Source organism: Leptodactylus fuscus, chromosome 2 (genome assembly GCF_031893055.1).
Source record: "Leptodactylus fuscus isolate aLepFus1 chromosome 2, aLepFus1.hap2, whole genome shotgun sequence".
NCBI classification, from domain to species: domain Eukaryota; kingdom Metazoa; phylum Chordata; class Amphibia; order Anura; family Leptodactylidae; genus Leptodactylus; species Leptodactylus fuscus.
Genome location: NC_134266.1, coordinates 226,596,817 through 226,619,207, shown reverse-complemented (window position 1 = coordinate 226,619,207; position 22,391 = coordinate 226,596,817). Strand labels below are relative to the sequence as shown.

The 22,391-nt window shown below is 39.8% G+C and overlaps 1 protein-coding gene across 2 annotated transcripts in view; it reads right to left on the bottom strand.

Moving 5' to 3' along the window:
• MYO1A (myosin IA) overlaps positions 1-22,391 on the bottom strand; it is a 60,216-nt gene that overhangs the window by 8,127 nt on the left and 29,698 nt on the right. Inside the window, exons 5-22 of one of the 2 annotated variants that reach the window (XM_075262875.1) lie at positions 21,491-21,595; positions 21,033-21,079; positions 19,820-19,883; positions 18,057-18,155; positions 17,242-17,345; positions 15,435-15,582; positions 14,819-14,937; positions 14,486-14,572; positions 11,853-11,918; positions 10,844-10,948; positions 9,490-9,552; positions 7,853-8,053; positions 6,902-7,128; positions 6,200-6,400; positions 5,726-5,825; positions 4,784-4,933; positions 1,627-1,695; positions 1,359-1,445 (exon numbers count right to left, since the gene is read on the bottom strand). In XM_075262875.1, coding sequence (XP_075118976.1) covers positions 1,359-1,445; positions 1,627-1,695; positions 4,784-4,933; positions 5,726-5,825; positions 6,200-6,400; positions 6,902-7,128; positions 7,853-8,053; positions 9,490-9,552; positions 10,844-10,948; positions 11,853-11,918; positions 14,486-14,572; positions 14,819-14,937; positions 15,435-15,582; positions 17,242-17,345; positions 18,057-18,155; positions 19,820-19,883; positions 21,033-21,079; positions 21,491-21,595 — 2,042 coding nt within the window. The remainder of the gene's footprint in view (positions 1-1,358; positions 1,446-1,626; positions 1,696-4,783; positions 4,934-5,725; positions 5,826-6,199; positions 6,401-6,901; positions 7,129-7,852; positions 8,054-9,489; positions 9,553-10,843; positions 10,949-11,852; positions 11,919-14,485; positions 14,573-14,818; positions 14,938-15,434; positions 15,583-17,241; positions 17,346-18,056; positions 18,156-19,819; positions 19,884-21,032; positions 21,080-21,490; positions 21,596-22,391) is intronic. The other variant, XM_075262876.1, reaches the window with a different exon arrangement.

Here is a 22,391-nt window from a genome sequence, read left to right as displayed (position 1 = left end):
ATAAATCTGACGTATCTTCAGACTGTCTAGTTTGCATTTATACCTCCTTTTAGTTGGCTAAGGGGGCTTTCACACCTGTGCTCATTCTCCAGTTTGTGCATTCCGCCGAGTTTCTGTCTTGAGCCCCAGCGAAACTGCACAGGGGATGGAAACCCAGCGCTCAGTTTTAAATCCCATTCACTTGAATGGATTTGTAAAGGTGACCATCTGGGTGCGCATTCTGCCTGTCCATGGGGAAACAGTTTTTTTTAGCCGGCCCTAAAGTCGGCCATGCAGGACTTTCTGTCCAGCTAAAAAAACTGGTTTCCCGGCAGACAGGCAGAAGGCGCACATAGACTGTCACCTTTACAAACCCATTCAAGTGAATGGGTTTTAAAACTTCCGTCCCCTATGCAGTTTTGCCAGTGCTGAAGACGGAAACACGCACAATACACAAACCGGAGAACGAGCGCAGGTGTGAAAGCCCCCTTACTTTGTACCAGAATTTTTTTAGACACGATTATGGATTATTTTTTGGTGCATTGTAGCGCACTTAAGTCACCCCAAGCATTTTTAGCTGTGTTTCAGTCCATAGGACCTTAGCTTAAGTATATTCAGATGGCAGAATTTGAATTCAGATTCTGTCACAAAGTCAGTGCTAAATACCACCCTGATTCTGCCTGCCCTTGTACTCAATGGGATACAGAGCTAGAAGTAGGATGCTGAAAAAATAAGCTTCCTGCTCAAGCTTGCAGAGATTCCACAGCTAAGAGAGAGAATGGAGAAATTCCTCCTCCATTTACACTGTGTGAACAGTCCCTAAAACAGCCGACTGCAGATAAGTGTCTGGTCTGGCGTACATCTTTGTTGTGTTCAATGACCTGTAGAAAGAGTCAGGCATTGCGTTTTAGACTTTCTGTCTTCCAACAGATGGCGCTAAAGGCATAATATTCTTTTTCATTGAAAGCTAATTTGCAAACATATAGATATACAAATAGACAGATAAATGTAAAAAATAAAAGTGTAAAACTGCACCGTATAAGCCAAAGAAAGGTAAGAGTGTCTGCTTCAAGAAACTGACAAGGAATCCTCTTTACATAAAAGGCAAAATAGACACTTGGCTGAACCATGGGACATGGAGTAATATCCCACTCTTTATATACTTGAAGACTGATGGAGTGCTGTCTATTCTGTATTTTTAGATACACATATAGATAGATAGACAAAGAAATATTACAGACTGACAAGATAGATTCCATATTGATCACCACTGTAATGTGGCACTGTCAGATAAGGCCAACGGCCTGTCTCACTTGCTACTCCAGTCTTCCAAACCTGAACAGATTAGGCAGTGATCTGATCTGAGGAGATTGTGTTACCTTGTATCCCCTCCAATAAGCACAAATAACCGATGATGCTTCTGACTGGCGGTTTTGCAGTTTTAGTTTCCTCAATAACACACGTGCCTAAAGGCAAATTGATACTAATCACAAAGCGCAAAGCACAGACTGATGTGATTATATAGTACAAGCCAACATGAAGGGGATTTGTCATGATCAGTCATAAAACTATACATATCGTATCATATTATATCATATCATATCATATCATATCATATCATATCATATCATATCATGGATCATTTACCTTCCAGCCTCGTATATAGGCTTGTAAAAGTAAAGCAGAGAACCGTATTTTCTGATATTGTTTCTTTTGCTGCAAAAGACAAAAAAAACACATAAAATCTTCAGTAAAAACACTGATTTGTATAGCAAAGCAAAATTTAGCCGAAGCATTCCTATATACAAGTAGTTATAAGCCCTATTTCTATGCTGCTTTTCCATAGTACACAAGATTTTTATGGATCCCTCTACTCAGGTAGCAGGTGAAGGTTTGACGTGGAAAATAATTGCTTGGAAAGCAAACCCACAAAGGCAGGAGCAAGAAAAATTATAGGTTATGTGCGACCGACATAGAAGCCTGGAGGAGGGTGAATATAGGTTTTAATGGTGCAATAGTGCATGACCAAGAATGGAGTGGCCGCCACAGCCAATCGTACAGTGAAAATAAAGTCAATCCGGCCTATCATGAGTTAATAATGTAGGCCTAGGAATGAAATCTCATGTTGAACAGATACTGTTCGGAGTATAGTCACCTTGTCATTGAAAGGTGAGCTCACATTATATTTACATGTGCACTAGGAACATCAGTTTTCTATGTACAGTAAATACACCAATAACGCAACATAAAGCAATAAAAATAAGACATTTGCACACATCTCAGCTCCTGAAGGATATTTCTCTGTGTATGCTTGTGTATTGCAGACACAGCAGATCAGCACCAGCCATTTATTTCACCTTGCTAGACCCCATGTACATGGCGGCAATTGTTTTCCATAAATTATCCACCATTACAGATCAATAATTAGGGATAGTATACAGACACATTTATGGCCCCTTATACACATCCTTGACCTCTCCATATATTAAAATGTATGGGAAATCTGAAACCGTTACTACTCGAGTGCAAGATAGCCATGAAAAAGGGCCGTTTTTCACAGCTGCTTTGCAACTTGTTCGTGTAAATGCGCCCTTACTGTCCAAATTCATGGCACAAACTCAGGAATACATGTATATGGCAGTGGCGTAACTACCGCCATAGCAGCAGAGGCAGCTGCCACATGGCCCGGGACATTAGGGGCCCGGTGACATCCGCTACTGCTGCTATCATTATACTCGGGGGTCTTTTCGGACCCCCGAGTATAATGAATGGCGGACCGGGAGAGGTAAGAAACATAAAAAACACTGTTACTTACCTCTCCACGATCCGTGCAGACTTCGGCCTAGTCGTCTGACGTCTCATGACCCGGGTCATGTGATGTCTGACGTCATTGAAGATCGACTACTTCAGAGGCCGACAGGGTAGGAGACGGGAGATAGGTGAGTAACAGAGGTTTTTTTTTAATGTTTTTCTCCCCCTGGGTCTCCGATTATTATACTCTGGGGTCTGAAAAGACCCCAGAGTATATAATTGTTTAAATGTCCACAGTGGGGCATAATACTGTGTGCAGGGGCCACTATGGGGGATAATACTGTGTGCAGGGGCCACTATGGGGGATAATACTGTGTGTAGGGGCCACTATGGGGGATAATACTGTGTGCAGGGGCCACTATGGGGCATAATACTGTGTGCAGGGGCCACTATGGGGGATAATACTGTGTGCAGGAGCCACTATGGGAGATAATACTGTGTGCAGGAGCCACTATGGGGTATGATACTGTGTGCAGGGGCCACTATGGGGGATAATACTGTGTGCAGGAGCCACTATGGGGGACAATACTGTGTGAAGGGGCCACTATGGGGCATAATAGAGCGCGTAGGAGGGGGTCGGTCGAGGTCTTCGGTGTCGGTCGGGGGGGGGGCCATGTCAAAAGTTCGCCACGGGGCCCCGCCATTCCTAGTTACGCCACTGGTATATGGGATCATACAAGTCCGTGATTACAGGTAACCTACCGATGCAATATGGACTTGAGGTTTTTTTGCACAAAACAGATGTATTTGCAGACAGTGAAAACCACTACGATTGTGAGTATGTAGCCTTAGGAGATGCTGACTTTGCACTGTTATTTGGGCACCAGAAGAACAACCCAATGATTTCTGATGTTAATAAAATATAAGCAGCAGTATTGTGAGCACTAACCAGTGAAACTATATGTGTAATCTGTAAGAAGGGATGGCTAGACTATCTTTATGCATTTTTGGTTTACTTTTAATTTTATAAAGCAAATGGGGTGGGGTATTCATCAGATACTCCCAGATACTCCCAATTTAGATCGAACCAGATTAGTTCCAAATTTTCCAAAAGTTTTGGGTTCAACCTGAAAACCAATACGTTTCATGTTCATCTCCCAAGAAACGCAAATATACTCTGGGGTCTCTTCAGGCTGCAGAGTGTAATAAGTAGAGTCCCAGGGCAGGTGAGTAAACATAACGAACAGTTATATTCACCTTGCCTCACCTCTCCTGATGGCAGTGCCTAACATCCTCTTCTGGCCTCTGTCTGATGTCACTCGACTGGATTCACATCAATGTCATGATGCTGGGACAACACATCATGATGTTGGCGCTCCCTAATTGACTGCTGAGGTATGTGATTGGGGCATGTGACTCTTGGTCGCGTGATGTCTGACAGAGGCCAGAAGAGGCTGAAAGAGAATGACTGGAGGTCATCAGAAACCGTGAGAACGCCAAGAAGAGGTTAGGCAAGGTGAGTATAACAGTTTGTTTTCTTTACTCACCTCCCCTGGGCCTATACTTATTATATTCTGGAGTCTGGAAATACGTACACCACGGTCAGGTGGCACTTTTGTCATAAAGGCTGAGCACAATTTTTATGAGAAATAGAAAATAATACTGGACTCAAATCTATCAGAAAATGACATCAAAGGATGATGTATATGTACGTGTAAAAATACACGTGTAAAAATAAGACTCCCATTGACTTCAATGACATTTTACAGGCGTATTTTTACAAGCGTATTTTTACAAGCGTATTTTTTACACGTGTAAAAATATCATTGAAGTCAATGGGATAGCAAAATTTACAAGTGTAATTTTACTCTACAAAATAAGCTAGCGTTTACTCAGTGTGAACTTAAGGTTTATTACAGATGAAATCGGGCGCAAATGACATAATTTGTTTTTAAAACAAATCAATTTTGGGCTGTCAAATCAATGTTTGGGACTGACTGGTGAATTTACTCAAAAAAAAAAAATCGTATTTTTACATTATGTTAAAACTTACTGTGTGGCCGCGGTAAAAAGCTGAAATAAGGATCTGGCTCTTCCGCATGAGTAAATACTGACTCCGAAGCCTCCATCCACGAAACAGCTTCTGTATAAGGGTGGCCAGTTCATTCATTTTCTCCCTGCGCTTTTCCTCTAAGTTAAAAAGCTGAAAATAATTCTATGTGTTAGTAAAATGTTACATGGAAATAGATTCAGTATCTAAATCACTACTTATAAAGGACCCTCCACCACCAATTCCAGCTCTTTGTATCCTTCACTAGGTGCTAAACCACTGATTCCAGCACAGTATTTTTCTGCATCCCAATATGCTAATGAGGCTATCCACTGTCAGGTGGGTGGTCCCTGTCTTTCTGTTCCAGTCCAGGACTGCCCACCTGACAGTAGAGAGCATAATCACCATAACAGGTGATGAAAATAACAGCATTAATTGCTGGGGAATGGTGGCGGCTGCAGAAAAAAAGTTCAATTCGGCAGAATTAGTGGAGCTGATGAAGTTGTTTTTGTTTTTTTGTTTTTTATTCATGTTATTATCTATATTTAAAACACATCCTAAAAATCTCACAATTCCAACTCTTGCCACTAAGCATAAAATAGCTTGTGATGTTCTGCCTCCTGGAGATGGAACACAGACCTTGAACACTAGGGTCGTGACAGATCCTATTGGAAATGTTATCTAGGCATGCTCTATGACCTGGGCAGAGGTCACTGTACAGATGTATGAGTAGATCACCTATTGTGATTAGTGTATTCTGTGTCCTATCTACATATCTCGATCATGGAAATGTTATAAAAACCTTACCAAAAATTGTTTTAAATTATGTTTATCGTGGAATTTGATTAAAAAATAGATCATTTTCTGGTGGCACATTGAGTTAACATATAGTAGAAATTTAAGCAATTATGCTGACAATACAATGATTGGAAAAGGAATACATACTGTGCTTGGGGTCCTGATAAATATTTTTGTTCTTCCATATGCAATTTCCTCAGATGTGATATTGACTTCTGGATCATTTAACATTGTCTCTACCCCGTCCCTGTCACAAAACAAAATAATAGTGAACATTACCATGAAAATCCCAATAAATGTGCTCTAAAATGAAACAATTAGTGGAACAGATGTATCATAAATCCAATGTCCATTATAGTCTAACACGAAAAACTTGACTCAAGAAAATATATCGCCAGATAGATTTTATACTGCAAGTCACAGTTGGTGCAATATTGCTATTAAAAGGAGTCTATCACCTCCCCCAGTATATACAACTGTTACCTCCACCTTACAGAGCACATTACAGTGATAAACAACAGACCATATTGGATGAAAACTAAGATTTCAGGCTTGAAACACATGAAGCACCCACTACCGTACATCTACACATTAGATTAAGATGATTGCATTAAACCTTACCTTGGGTCTCCTTTCCAATTTGGCCAAGTCTGCTTACTCAGCATCTTGTACCTCTCCAGGAAAGACTTATACTCTTGCCTATAAGCATATCCAGCACGGCGCACCCTGACATTCTCCAGCAGTCCTAGATAGCGGACCTGTATCTTCATGAGGCTATCATCAAACAGGGACGCCTTCTTTGTGCCATTAGGCTTCAGACACCTGTTTTTTGTGACACAAATTACATGTCCGCAGATTATAATAATGTTACCATAGTATATAAAAAAAAGATATTTACTGTAGGTGTATAAAAAAGTAATGGTAGATAGGTAAATAATTCTGGAGTGCTCTTCTATACTTAGGATATGTCATCAATTGCAAATCAGCAGGGGCCCGCAGAGTTCGGGTGGTCACTACAACTTTTTCACAGAGAACCAAATTGTACATTTATATAGCAGCTGTGATTGGTATGGCAGGTATGGCATCTTAGCCCATTCACTTGAATAATGGTGCTGTGATCAGACCATGTGACCGATGAACAAGACCTCACATGGCCTGTAAAGCGGACTCTGGTGAAGCACATGTGGTTTTTCAAACAACTTATGCGCGGACATCCGAGTGTTGTATCTCTGCCGATCTCGAACTGATGACCTACCCTAAGGAGAGGTCATTAATTAGCAAATTCCAGAGAATATCATTAACAATTAATTATAGATATGTCACCTGATGTAATTGGGATTCTTAGAATACAGATTCTTCATGAGGGTCATCACTGAGCCCTTGAACTGGAAGCCAACAGTGGGTGGACGCTTTAGAGAAGCATTCTTTGGATCTCCCTCTGGGAATAGAGATTTCAGCAGTACATGCTTTGCCTTCCACATTGCCTGGGAGAGGTCTCTGAAGAGTAAATCATTGTTCTTGTCCAAAAATCCATGTGTGTTGTACGTGACCTGAGCCAAACACAAATTTTTTAAGGACTATTTGTCAACTAAAGTTGCTAAACATCACCCCCAACATGGGGATATAGCGTGCAAGATACAAATTAGTGAAAAGTTATTGCCGCACTGTGAACATTTCCAGAAATTCCCCTGCTGAAATACATTTTTAATTTTGCCATGGACTTTGCAAATACTGAGGCCCAGATGTAAAATGTTCTATGTTGTGAGCACCCAATTGGAAATGGTTGAGAAGACCTTAGATACACAACTCATGAACTAAGTACATATGGAAACCATACCGTATACACAAATACCAGAACACATACTATGGCCACTTTTACTAAGGTCGAGGGGTCTCGAAAGTGGCCAAAATGTGCCTCAACTTGGTGCGTTTTTGGGGTACTGTGGTGCACCTCAGTTCCTGTGACCCGCTCACCACTTTTTTACATATTGGGGTGCCCCAGTCCACCAGATTTTCTATAATTCACGCCAGACAACTGGTAAGAGTTATATCACAAATTTACTCCACTTCTTGACTTGCATAGATTGGTGATCAGGCGCACCTACATAGGTTAGAATAACCTAGAGGTATATATATATATATATATATATATATATATATATATATATATATATATATATATATATATATATATATACCTCAGACACTGTTACATTCATACAATGCAATGCATGGATAAGGTTTTTTTTCAGAATCCTATAACACATTTCTTACCTGACCAGCATAGTGCTCAATACGAAAAGAATTATCAGGTAAACTCAGATCTGTTATACGCTTCTGATTCTGGGTCGCCTTACTCTTGAAGTGCTTATGGTCCTTGAACTTATCACCAAGCTTGGACAGGAAGGTGACATCTGTGACATTTCCTGGGCGCAGGCACTCCTCATCCAGTATTGCTAGTATTCCATTTTTATTCTGCCATAAGGAGATACCAAGGATGTTTTTAGAACTACTAAGACTCAGATGTGAATCCTTTAAATAAGTATAATGCAGGGTCATAGTGTGTTAATGTATCTTAAAGGGGTTGGCCACTTTCAGACCAATATTGAGAGACAAATTTTATTGTTTGTATAATAAAATGTTGTATAATTTTCCAAAATACTTTCTGTATCTATTCCTCACGTTTTTCTAGATCTATGCTTGCTATCGTTCATTGTATACATCCAGTAGTTAAAAATGAGTCCATGATCATGTGATGTACAGTCCATGGTCATGTGATGAGCACACTGATGTCATCACATGACCATGGACTGATTTCTATCCTCTGGGAGTAAGCAGAATTAATGAGAGCAAGTAGAGATCTAGAAAACTATGAAGAATTGATACAGAAAATATAATGGAAAATTGTACAACTTTTTATTATACAAACAATAAGATTTGTCTCTCAATACTGGTCTGAACGAGTCCAACCCCTTTAAAATTAAAGGGACTAAACTATAAGTGGCATGAAATTCTGACAGGCTTTTTACAAAGAACACACAAGAACACAACAATCTTTCAGAGAAAACATAGTATAAAAAGTAACCAGGAATGGAGAACATAGTGATCTGGGTGACTTTCTCTTAGCTCCCCCTCACACCCAGATTGGCTAGATTGACAGGTCTTTCCCTTTACAGAAATAGGAAAATTCAAAATCAAGCAGAAGCTAGGGAGAAATGCTGGCAGGGAGCCTTACCCAAGACACTTCCCCATACCTGTTTCCAACTTGTCTTTAAACCATGTTTTCTCTGAAGCACCACAGCATTGCAGAATAAAACATAGTTGTTTGTAAAGAGGGAACCTGTCAATATTATATGCAGTCTGTGGTTCAGAAAGTATAAATCTTCTAACAGATTCCTCTTAAAGGGCTATTCCCATCTCAATGATCCTATCTATACTGGTAGCTTATGTAATTTGAAGACTTTTCCTAAATATATTGCTTTAGAAATGCTGCTTTGTTTGCCTGCTATTGTTTACACTGCATTTCCGTAACCACGGACCTGTGAGATAGGACAAGTGACGTCACTCACTGCTAAGCCGGCAGGACAATCAGTTCATGTTATTGCAGTTTGCTGATAAAGTTCTGAATTCGATCTGTATAAGCATGTGCATATTATCTGATCTGCAAAAGTAGTGTGTGTCCCATTCAGCAAGCTGAGAGGGGAGAAGGGAATACAGGAAGTGAGAAGAAAAGGCAGCAGGCAAAGCTGCTGAAACAAGAAGATGGGAAAACTCCTTTAAATGTAATATTTGCTATATGAATAAGGTTCTTTTCTTATTGTATGACCACAGTAGGGATATGTGATTCTGTGCATGTCAATGAATCTATACAACTATCATGTTATAAATATTACGTTTAATTTGCTACTTACATCCTCTATCAGATTGCAGATAATTTCATTGTCAAAAAATTCAATCCGAGTCCATTCAATCCCCTTAAATAAAAATAGTTAGAAAATGAGGCACATCATATGCTAAAGGAGGTCGTCAACTATTTTAGTAAAGGTCCACATACCCAAATACCTAGGCCCGCCATCAGGTGAAGGTCCAAGATGAATAGTAGCGGAATTTGTCTAATATTTACATATATTAAGCCCCATCGAATCCTTTCCATGCTCCTTTTCACCCCATAAAATACCTTTATGCCCATCAAGTTATTGTCTGCTCTGCTCTGTGCTACATACAATAATAATCCTTCTTAGTAGCCTCACTAAGGAACTAAGAAGGATTTCTTGTTATTATTGTCCCCACACTATAAAATGCCCCTTAGTGCCCTCAGACAGAATCATACCACTTCAGTACTCTCACACAGTATAATGCTCCCACACAAAGTATAATGCTCCCACACAAAGTATAATGCTCCCACACAAAGTATAATGCTCCCACACAAAGTATAATGCTCCCACATGTATAATGCCCTTTTAGTGTCCCCACACAGTATAACACCCCTTTAGTGGCTCAGACACCCACAGCATAGTGCTCCTTAATGGCCCCCACACAGTATAATGTCCTGGTTTAGACTGCGAGTTGAATCTGTTTGCATGCTTGTTTATAAATTAAACCTATATTATAAATACTGGAGTCCCCAATAAAAGGGAAAGCAGCTGAAAAGGTTGTCAAGTGGCCCAGAGGGGGAATGGGTGCCATTGAAGGGATATTCCGATCACAGAAAGTTGCTCAACTTTTTATGATAGCAGAAACATACCAATCAAAACAACTGGGGTACTTTGCACCCCAGTTTAGAATGGAGCAATAGATTGGACAGTGGGTGTCACACCATTCATTTCAATGGGACCACCAGAAATAATCTTTGGAAGGCCCACTGTGTCTTGGTTCAAAGTGATCCAGCAATCTTTTGGATCAAGGGCCACTTGGTGTGACCTGAGTATTCTTTTAACACCTTTACTACTTTAGTCCACAGGGATATTACGATTTACTGCCTTTTTACCGTCCCTGTCATTCATATATGTTATTATAAACCCCAAACTAGGCAAATCTAGAAAATCAGACCCGCCACTACCCTAAAACTTGCACTTGAAATTTATGCCAGCTCAGCTTCCCACCAAAATATTGATGCAAGAAAATAAGATTATTTTATTATTATTTATTTATTATTTTAAAAAAATATATATATATTTTATTGTGAGCAATAAAATAATCTGCTTGTAACACTATAGACAGACTTAACCAAGGTGTTACAATGAAGAATTTCACCAGACATTTTACCTCTCTGGCATATTCTTCCTGCTCTTCTTTCAGAGTCATCAGAATGAAGATCTGTTGTAGTTTTTCATTACAGTAATTAATAATGAATTGCTCAAAGCTGTTTTCCTGTTAAGAATGAAAAACACAGTAGTTACAGCCATAGCAAAGCACACACATCATCTACTCCTTGTGAATGAATCTTAAGGCCGGGGCCCCACGGGCCGGAAACGCCGCGATAAAAAATCATGGTATTATACAGTATCTCATGCCCATTTTGCAGTAAAATCCGCAGTGCAAACACGTCACGATTTCTAAAACTGGCGCGGTTTTGGAAATCGCAGCATGTCAATTATATCTACGGAAACGCTGGCGGCTTTCCCACAGATATAATTGTAACAAAAAGTCAGCGGAGGAAAACTCTGTGAACTTTCTGTTTAAAGTGCTGCGGGAAGAACCGCGATGCGTTCCTGCCACGGACTGTCCCATGGGGCCTTAGCCCAAAGAAGATTTCCAACATAAGTTCTTTTTTACAGACAGACAAAAAATGTGATGAAACTAGTTTTTCTAATCAACACAATCTCTATTGCAATCACTTTATTGCTCCTGATCATATATATATATATATATATATATATATATATATATATATATATATACTGTGTATATATATATATATATATATACTGTGTATATATATATATATATATATATATATATATATATAGGGAACAGTATAATAAAAGATTTAAGGATAAGAACAAACCTTCACATTTTTTATGTTGTTTCTGAAGCCAAAATCAGGATTAGATAGTAAAAAGAAAAGAAGTACCATCTATTCTTTATATGTTCTCACCATTTACATTCCATATTTGGTTTTGTCTTACTGCAGCACTAAACCTGACAGTGTGTCTTTACCCCTTTGATTGAATATATAGAAATAACTTTAATTTCCGAAAAATTTCCAATGTAATTCATTGATGATTCACTTGACAGGTTAGTAAAACGTAACCACTTTTTCAGTGAAACCTACCTCTAATATCTCAAATCCATAAATATCCAGCACTCCCATCACCTTCTTCCCCTGGAATTCGGACACCTGGCATAAGAAAACAGATTAATGTAACAATTTAGAACATGTCCAGCAAACACTTCAAGAAAAACGATGGCTTACATGTAAGTATGGATACATAATGTTATGAAGCTGCCATGTCTCTGCCCAGTAGCCGGTGATCTGTCTGGTTTGTGCACAACTCTCCCATGCAATCCAGGGTAAAGCTGAGACCCCACGTTGTGGAAATACAGCGGTTTATCGAGCCAAAGCTAAGAATGCCTATGGAAGGAATGGGATGTATATAGGAAGTACTTTTAGTTCTACCTTCTGCTCAATCCATTCCTGGTTTTGGCTTAAAAAAACGCAACAACATCTGCATCGAAAATAGCTGCATTTCCTCAACGTGGGGTCTCAGCCTCAAGGTAGGATATCGAAATGTGACACTGACAATAATCATTGTCTGTGACCGCTTAAAAAAGACCTTTCACCATCTCTACCAACTCTTTACATTCTTAAATAGGAGCCACTCCACTAATTCCAATGCTGTTATCATATCTGTTACTTTCAGCACAGTTATGTTCTCTACTGTCAAGTGGGTGGTCCCTGTCTATTTTCTCCTCGATGACACCTGACAGTAGAGAGCAGAATTGTGCTGAAACTAACAGCTTTTATTGCCTTGGAGTGATAGGGACTAGATCACAACTATTGAAGGATACAAAGAAATGGAGCTGGTGGATGTGGTGTAGGGTCCTTTTTAATGTGTCCTGGCTCTCTGAATATGCTCAAGTACTCATTCCTTTCACCTTGTCCAGTTTACTATTGTGATTATCCTTGTGTATCTAGTTAGCACTGCAGGTTTTCACCTGTTTTTTGTCACCTAATTCCTCAGTAACAACCTGGGTTCCTAGCAGCCATGTCAATTCTGTGGATTGGCCTGTAGTGAATACTTAGTGGTTGCTACTCAGAAAAGTGTCTATGAGTATTTTGCTTGAGCTTGCAGACTATTGTTGCAACCAAGGCCAGTATTGCATATATTAGGGGAGTGCTTAAATGGTAACGGTTTTGGAAATAGCTGCATATATTTTTCGGAAAGAGGTGGATGGGATTCACTAGAACCCCAAGTTGGATGCACCTTGCAGTGACTATAATACGCCGCATTTTTTTCTACGGTATTTATTCCACACGGGGCCCCGGCCTTAGTCTACTTTTGACTAAGCAATGTTTACTTTCCTGCTCATGTTCTGTTGCATGCATGCATTCTGGTTATTTATGTTGGAGTTGTCCTGTTTGGTATGCTTTTGTCTTCTCTGTTATGCGGGGTCTCTGTCTGCCTTGTCTGTTCTTACTCCTAGACTGTATCTATTCTTGTGAACCTGTGGCCTTTCGCTTCTGTCCTGGATACATGTGGCCTTCTAGAGTATATATAGCTGTGCGACCTGTAGCCTCTGGGCTTTCTATAATATCTCTGATACCTGTAGCCTCTGGGCTTTCTACAATACATACACCTATGGTGAGGCGTTTTTAGGAGGAGGAATTTGAGTCAGTTTCCTGAGCCAAACAACTCCATGTGAACGCAGCCTTAGAGGAGGCCCCAGGCCAAACCTGTTTTGTAGCACAGTGGATCTATTCCTGAACCTGTGTCTTGTTATGTATTAACCTGTATATTTTGTCTGATCTGATCCTGTTTCTGTCCTTTCTGTTAACCGTTTGGGCGCAGGTCCTTTAAGCAATAAACCTGCATCTGAAATCTGATCTGCAGTCTGAACCTGTTCCTGCCTGGCAGTGGAAGTTATTTATCGGTGTGACTTTATTCTTGAAGACATCTTACACCCAGCTATTTTATCTTCATACCTAAGTAGATAAGGATTAAAGGTTGAAGACTGAATCCGCTAGCACGACAGACATAGAAGTGGCATTAAGCCAAAGACATTTGGTAGCACAATGGGTCCATAAGCCAATGCCCGTTACATAAATATTGCATAAAGGGTCAATACATTTCTTGTTGCGTAGGTTACAATAAGGTTGAAAGTATCAAGTTATGTATATATGTAAAAAGTTATAGTGAAAACAGTCACCAGACTAGGATTAAGGCCGGGGCTTCACGGGACGTAAATACCGCGATTTGCCCGCAGCAGAGACGCTGCGGGAAAAATAGCGGCATTTTACAGTGTAAGCAAAGGGGATAGGATTCATGCGAATCCCATGCCGACTTTGCGGAAGAAATCGCAGTGTGGACACACTGCAATTTGCAAAGCTGTTGCGGCTTTGCAAATCGCAACATATCAATTATATCTACGGAAACGCCGGCGTCTTTCCCGTAGATATAATGTTAAGAGAAAGTTCGCAGAGGAAAACTCTGAACTTTCTCTTAAAAGCGCTGCGGAAAGAACCGCAATGCGTTCACGCCGCGGTTCTTTCCGCAGCGCTTTAGCTTTGGGGCCTTAGCCTCAGGTAGGGGAGTTACCTATATATAAATAAGCTAATAAATTGTAGTTCACTAACATATTGAACAATAGCTCAATACAATGTAAAATGAGATACTATAAATATTACAGTATGTATTATATATAATTGCTTGTATCTCTTTTCAGCAGATAAGCTTTGGGACCAACCTTTATACTTTCATTAATCCTCTGCACCAGCCAGCTGAAGAGACGGTCGTACAGATTCTTTGCCAAGGCATCCCTTGCATAAGCTCCCTAAAATAATACGAGATAAATGTAAGGGAAAAACTGAGAAAACAATACTAACATAATAGTCATACAAAGAGACCCAAGAGGAAAGCTACATGTACATATCAGATAGAAGGTGGATATAGTATAACTTAATTGTCAAAGCAAATGGTATTGTATATGTGCAAATCAACAAATGTTCCTCAGCTACCAATGCCATAGACAGCCATGGAGCATATACCGGAGTTGTCTATCTCTTGTGGTTTTTTATACCTGAGAAGCATTCAGGGATGTCACCACTCTCTCTTGTTTAGCTTCTACTGTACGGACACTGAATGCATTTTCCAATGTTGCAGCATCAAGACCAATCAATGCGCCGATCTCCTTGATATCTGACAGAGAAAAGTAAGAGTGTAAACTACCAGGTTTTCTGTATAGGCTTTAGAATAAAGAGGACCCTTCACCACCTCCACTGACTCCAGTTCTTTGCATCCTTCAGTAGGTGCCGCTCCACTGCCACAGGTACTGCAAGAAGTACTTATCTCTCTGCATGATTCGTGTGGACACCGCACGGAAAACACACAGACTCCATTAAAGTCTATAGAGTCCGTGTGGTTTCATTGCTCACCGCTTTTTAATGCGTTCGGTATTCCATTTGGGGGGTCCCCAAGTGGATGTGAACCAGGCCTAAGAACCATGCAATAAAGCTCCAATGATCCATAGGACTCAAAGCATGCAAGTTACTCAGTAAAAATGGAGGTTATCTTGGAGCTCCACATTTAGTAACCATCACTCCACAATATTAGCCTGATTTGTACAATATGATATCTAATAAGGTTCCATAATAATGAACATTTCAGTATAATAGATTGAGGTTGACTTATCTTACCTTTTGTGTCTGGGATGTAACATGAGGCCATTCCATTGGCCTGAAACTGTCCCTTTATTTCAATATTTCCCAACTTCAGAACAACTGCAACAATTTGCAGAATTGAGGTGAACTCGGAGTCTGAAATTCCAATAATTTTCATGGCTTCCTGTAAAGGACATATTCAAAATCATTGTTTTCCCCGTGATTATTTGGTTCTGATCTCACACATTATACACAAATGTTAGACTGGACATTAAAACAAAAAAGTGTTTTAACTTAACTGTAAATTTAGTATATCTAACACGTGGCACAAATATCTCCTTTTTATAATTCAGTTATAATTCTCCATCCAACCTAATAAAAGTGAACACTTATGTACCATGCTTGATTCCGTCCCCCATTCCCCTTGAAAAATGCTGAGAAAAAAGTCCTGCAAGCATTTTACCGGCGGAAACCAGGCGGATCCCTTTATAGTTTATAGGGTCCAAATGCAGATTTCCACAAGTAACCACTTTTTTAATGGATTTGGTTTCTGCTTTTCAGGTCCGCAAGCTGGACAAGAAGCACACAGGGGTATTACTCATTTCCAGGGGATTTTTATAACCATATTGTATAATAATTAAGTGTAGTAGTAGGATGGGGACTTTATGTAGGTGGGTTTGGTGCCAGGAAAAGTGCGGGGGCCAAAGATGTTTGTGTTTTAAATTTTACAGAGACAAATCATGTGGTCATGGCGGTCCTGATGCAAGAGACGAGAAATATGAACGATTACAGACGTCACCCATAAGTCACTAAATGTTACTAAATGCACGATATTCACCTAAATGGTCTGTAGAACCTGTGTAGGGTCACTATCTACCATTATACAGTCACCATATTGGTAAACTTGAGTTGGGAGCCCGATTAAAAGTGCTCACCCCTTCCCACTATGCTGAACCCCTAGCTATCCCTCTGCTGATGAGGATACTAGTTGTCTTGCCAGGAAAAGAAGGGCTTAGTTAATTTAGCTTGAGAATTGTTCCAATGAAACATTGAAGTCATCACATCGATTCTTCTCCTGAATATTAGAATATCGCTAATTTTTATTTAAGATATATGTAGGTAAATATGTGTGTGTGTGTTGTTAAAAATACTTTCACAAAACTTTAAGGGAACCTATAAGGTCGATTTGGGACACTAAACAACTCACAGGTCCTTATAGACCTGGAGTTTACTGTCCCAAACTGCCCTGTTGTAATGCAAACCATGGTGGCATTAAAAGTAAAAAACCTTTAGGTCAGGGCCCCATGTGGCACAAACTTTGCGATTTGGCTGTGGAAGAAACACCCCCCAAAAATGCATCATTTTACAGTAACTGCAAAGTGGATGGGATTCTAGCGTGTCTGGAGCCTGCGCTGTTCTTCTGTGGTGCGGGAGATGTACACCCGGCTTCACTGCACAAGTGCCAGAGGTGCGGGGCATGCGCTCTGCAGCCACCGTGTACTCCTCTGGCTTCATCGAAAAACTATGCCGGCACGAGGAGTACAACAGCACGGTGAGTATAAAGTTTTTTTATTTTTAATACGGCCATGGATTGCATTATAACAGGGTGGTTTGGGTAACTAAACCCCTGGTCCTTAAGGACCTGTGGGTTGTTTAGAATCCCAAATTACCTTGACAGATTCACTTAAAAAAATTTTGGGAAGATCAACAAACAAAAAAAAAAAAAAGGAATGAATGGTAATGAAAAATAACACAGCAAATGTCTCATAGGTCTTGATTTTTTGGTAATAAATGCACGCTTAAATGAGATTGTGAAATATAGCAGATGCCATAGCACAAGTACCTTGATAATTTTAAAGTTCTCAGCATCCTTCATGCCAGTTAAACTGCTGGCATCCTTGTTCAAGTAAATATACTTGGCACAGTCTGGTGCCAACTTCAGTTGTCCTGAGCAACAAAAAATATATAAAAGAATATATTCATTAATTTGCTTTAAATCCCATATATATTATATGTTTCTCCAATGTAGATCTAACCAAAAGAATCTATAGACAAATTGCAAAACTCTCCTTGACGAATTTTACTGAACCGTATAGTACAGTAAATCATACACAACAAGAAATTAGTCTATATCTTACACGCATGCACTACGGTTGTATAAGATACTGATTTGTTTGAACATTGGGACACATTGTAGCATCATATTGAGGGTCATTTAATATGTCCTATAGGGATGTACAGTATAGGATCCAAGCATAAATGACGAGATGCATGATAATAAGGTCTTTGAATCCTTGAATAGAGTCTTCCATCAGAAGGCTCTATTGATAGCCAGTTGTATTTATCATTCACCTTGGACTACAAGGAAAGAAATAGGGAAGGGAATGTAGAAAATGACTTTCTGGGAAAAATACCAACCACGTGGAAATCAGTTCAGCATGAATCCACAATGTATCATCAAGCCGCTAAGAACAAAAGCTGACCATATAACATATGACCAACCATCTAATATGCTAAACTTTATCATGTTTTTATGAAATCTGCCCTCAACATTGGGTGATAGAGTAAATTGATATCAACTTTGGGATTTGCCATCTGCTTAGGACAATTTCTACGATAGATAGATAGATAGATAGATAGATAGATCCCCATCCTCACCTAGCAGCTCAGCGCCACCTCCAGCCAGCAACTGGTAGAATATATGGAAATTTCTTTCTCCTTTGACATGTTTTACCACACGTGACTTTTCCAGGAGGTCTACAGAATAAAGGAAAGAAAATGAAAGATAAAGAAGGGTTTCGTAGCCATTCATCTCTCTCATTTACCTATATAATAGAGAATGCTAGGCTTTCCAGACAAATTGTGCTTGTTCATGAAACTCTGTAGTCACTAAAGCATTGTGGCGCTTAAAGGAGCTCTATCTTTGGGAAAAGTCATTTTTAACTAAGCACATCTTTGCATAGCTATTCCACACCTACCTTTTGTATGTAAATCGGTATCAGTGGTTTTTGAATGATCCCATTCTTATTCATATGCTACTTAGCCTCTTGGTGCACCCCGAAAGTCTCATTGTGCACCCTCTGCTATTCTTTCCTATGCATGTATACAGCACAGGCTGCTGCTGCTGATGACTCAGCTTTCTGTTTGCACACACACATAGGAGATAATAGCAGAGAGCAGTGAGTGCTGCTGGGAACTTCCTGTGCTGGCTGGAGGCTCATTAGCATATGAATAAAAACAGGCTCATTCAAAAACCACTGAGGCAATTTACATACTAAAGGTAGGTGTGGAATAGTATTTATAAAGGCTATGCAAGGATGTGCTTAGTTAAAAATGACTTTTTCCAATGATAGAGCCCCTTTAAGAAATGGGTAGCTCTGAGTCAAAGAACAGATATTTTGAATCCTTGACCCTTCCTTGAATATTTTTGTGAAAAAAGTGATATCCAAAAGTCAGTCTCCAGGGGGAAGGGTAGCAAATGCTATATACTAATGTAAGGTGTTAATAATCTGCAGTTACATTCCATAGAAGGACCAAACAACCAACTAATTAAATTTTCTTCACTATAATAAAATGGTTCCCTACCTTTTTTATCTACTTCAATTCACATTTATTTTAGGGAGTTTTCAGTGATTACGGTATATCGATAATTAAGCAAAAACAATTAACTGGAATCTGAGTAGAAGTCCAGACTTGAGAAAGGATGCAGCTGTGACCTCAGGGATCCATCCTCTGTCCCTCTATGTGTTCTTTAATGCTTTATGTTTCATCCTTGGCCTCAGCAGTGATACAGTAGATATATGTAAGAAAATATCTGTCAACCCATTGAGCAGGAAGCCTGAGATTTCCTGCTGTGAACTGTACTGGAATAATAGTATTTGGGACGGGAACAGGAAAACTACATTTTTGTACATGAAGCCATAACAGACCATACATGAAGCTAAACATATGGCACTGTCTTAGGTATACATTTTATAAGGTTTCTATAACATTTGACATTTTATTGTTTTATTTTATTCTTCCAGAATAAAGTTTAAATGCTTCTATAAATATAGCTAAAAACACAGCACAGATTAAAGTGTAAGACAGAGAGATAAATATATATGCGAGAGAGATAGGTAGATAGACAGATAGATAGATAGATAGATAGATAGATAGATACCATAGAATTCAAAGAATTTACTTTCTTTATCTCATGACTGTAGATAGATATATAGGCAATATACAGACATACAGAGACATAGATAGATCATCAGATATAGATAGATAGATAGATAGATAGATGATAGATAGATAGATAGATAGATAGATAGATAGATAGATAGATAGATAGAAGATAGATAGATAGATAGATAGATAGATATTGTATATAGCTATAAGAGGGAGAGAGAGAGAGAGATAAACAGTCAGAAAACACTTACAATTATTAATCACGCCTCCTACTGGATCTCCTTTAAAATCAAATTCAATATCCATATATTTTCCCTGTAAAAGTAATTAGAATAAGTCATACTTTTGTTAACTATCGGCTATCGGTGTAAGGATTTTCACTGGTATCTGGTGTTGGATCACGGCATTCATCCCTTTGTGTACATTGACCAAATCTCTAAACCCATTATTACTATCTGACCTTTCTATAAGCCAATATAAAGCTATCCCAGGTACCTAGAATCTTCTAAAACTGTGGTTTTATTTTTTTGGCCAGCCTCAAAACGCAACAAGACATTTGGGCCTCAAAAAAAGTCCTTTTTTCAAGTTCGTCTTTTTTGAGGGTAAAACATTGTCTTGTTGAATAAAATAAACCATATGTTTCAGAAGATTTCTGGCGCCTTTTTGCTGATATGTGTTGAGGTAGAGGTGATGCACAGATTGAAGTAGTGTTAGGGCTCGTTCACACGGGGGGGGGGGGGGCGGATTTTGACCATATTTTGACTTGGGGAGCCAAGTCAAAATATGGTTAAAACCTGCCTGCCACGATGTCGCGGTCGCGGCTTCCCCCTCCCCAGAGTCGGCTAAAATGAATGGGCCGACGCCGGAGGTTGCGGCTATCAGGCGGAAGCCGCGGCTCAGCGAGCTGCGGAATCCGCCTGAAGAAAGGGCAACTCGCTTCTTTTTTCCGCTATCGGCAGTTGCCGATAGCGGAAAAAAGAACGCTAGTGGTCTCCATAGACCACCATTGTAAAGGGGCGGATTATGACGTGGAGTCCGCTGTCAAAATCCGCCCCTTTGGCCCCATGTGAACTAGCCCTTAGAGGTCCAACAACTTCTGACCTACATAAGTAATAGCAGAGATTGTACTCCGAACAACTGGTCTATTTTCATACCCTTTATCCCATTCTGAAACACACTTAGGCCCCAAGAACGTGATTGTGTGCAGTGTACAGGCCGGTGACAATGGAACAGATGGCACATGAATTGGTATTCGTGTTCTGCCTGTGATTTTTACTGACCCACAGACTTACAAAAAGCTGACAGGTATAGGACCTGCTCCATATTTTGTTCCGCGGAGCTGGACACACAGCTGCACAAACTATGGCTGTGTCTATGGACCCATAAAAAATATGTATTTTAACATACTCCTGTAGGATACAAGGGTATGTTCAAATATTCTCATATTGTAAATGAAGCACTTACAAATCTGGAGGAGTTATCATTTCGAATGGTTTTGGCATTTCCAAAAGCTGCAGGGAAAGAAAAAGCGAAAAACATAAAATTTCACTTCTAGGTAATAACTTCACAAAAAAAATATGGTAACTTTGACAGAGTTTCCAAGGTTCCTATGCAGAGTATCAGGGAAACTATGTTCATACAAAGTGCTTAGTGCCCCCTACAGTCACGGCATTCATTATTTCCAAATAAACTCAATGAAACATTGTCCTTAGTTTGGTATCTAATTAAAGTAACAACTGTATTGTGGCGTTTATATAGATATTGATTCATAGTCTATGGAGGAAGATCATAGTTTCCATTTTCATCATAAATTTCCATCCCATCAGCCTATCATTAGTGCTCCATAAAACGCCCACAACACTAAATACACGTTAGGCTAATACAGATACTGGCCCCTCTCGGCATCGCTCTCCTCCACTCACCCTCCAGTACAGGATTGGATTGTAGCAGCTGCTCCTTTACTTGATTGACTTCTGCTCCCTTCCCGCATACGGCTGCCACATATGACATCACCAATTTACTGGCCTCTAAGAATAGCATGAAAGGACATCTAGTTACTTATCTTTATAATAGATGGCAGGGGGAGACATGTGCAGATGTAGCAGTGCTCAGTTTGTCAGATGCCGCAGGCCTGACATCAATGATATCATTTGACAGCACTTATGGTAATACCAAGATGTGTCATTTGTGGTTATATAGAAGATGGCAAATAAAAATAGTTTTGCTCGTAGAGTTAAAAGAAAGCCCAACCACAAATGGGAAATTCATCTCTGTGGTCTAAAAATGTCTCATGTACAGTAGGTAGAGAAGTGCAATGAATACGATATGTACATATTATTCAGCAAATGCTTCCATTTTTCACAGACAACTTTGACATTTCCACTTCACTGCAGATTACTAAAAGAAATTGTCAAGAATCTTCCACTTTTTCCTCTGATGCATATTTAGTACAATCTTTTAGAATCTTCCATAATTTAAAGGAGTTGCAGTCCCAAATGGAGTTTTTATTCAGTATGTCATGTGTGGGGGTCCGACACCCTGACCGCACACAAATCAGCTCTTCTGGCAAACCTCCAGGCATGGGAAGTTGCTATAGAGGTCAGGGAGTGTGTGCAGGCTGCTTCTATTCAAGTAATAGGACTTCCCTGGAACTGTGGCTATACAGTGGACAGGGCTGCAGTGCTGCGCCTTTTACTTCAATAAGAGCAGTCTGCACGCACTTCCAGTCCACTACAGCAGCTACCTGCACCCGGGGGCTGCTAAAACAGCTGATCTGTGCAGGATCCAGGTTTCGTACCCCCTAGATCACATACTGATATCCTA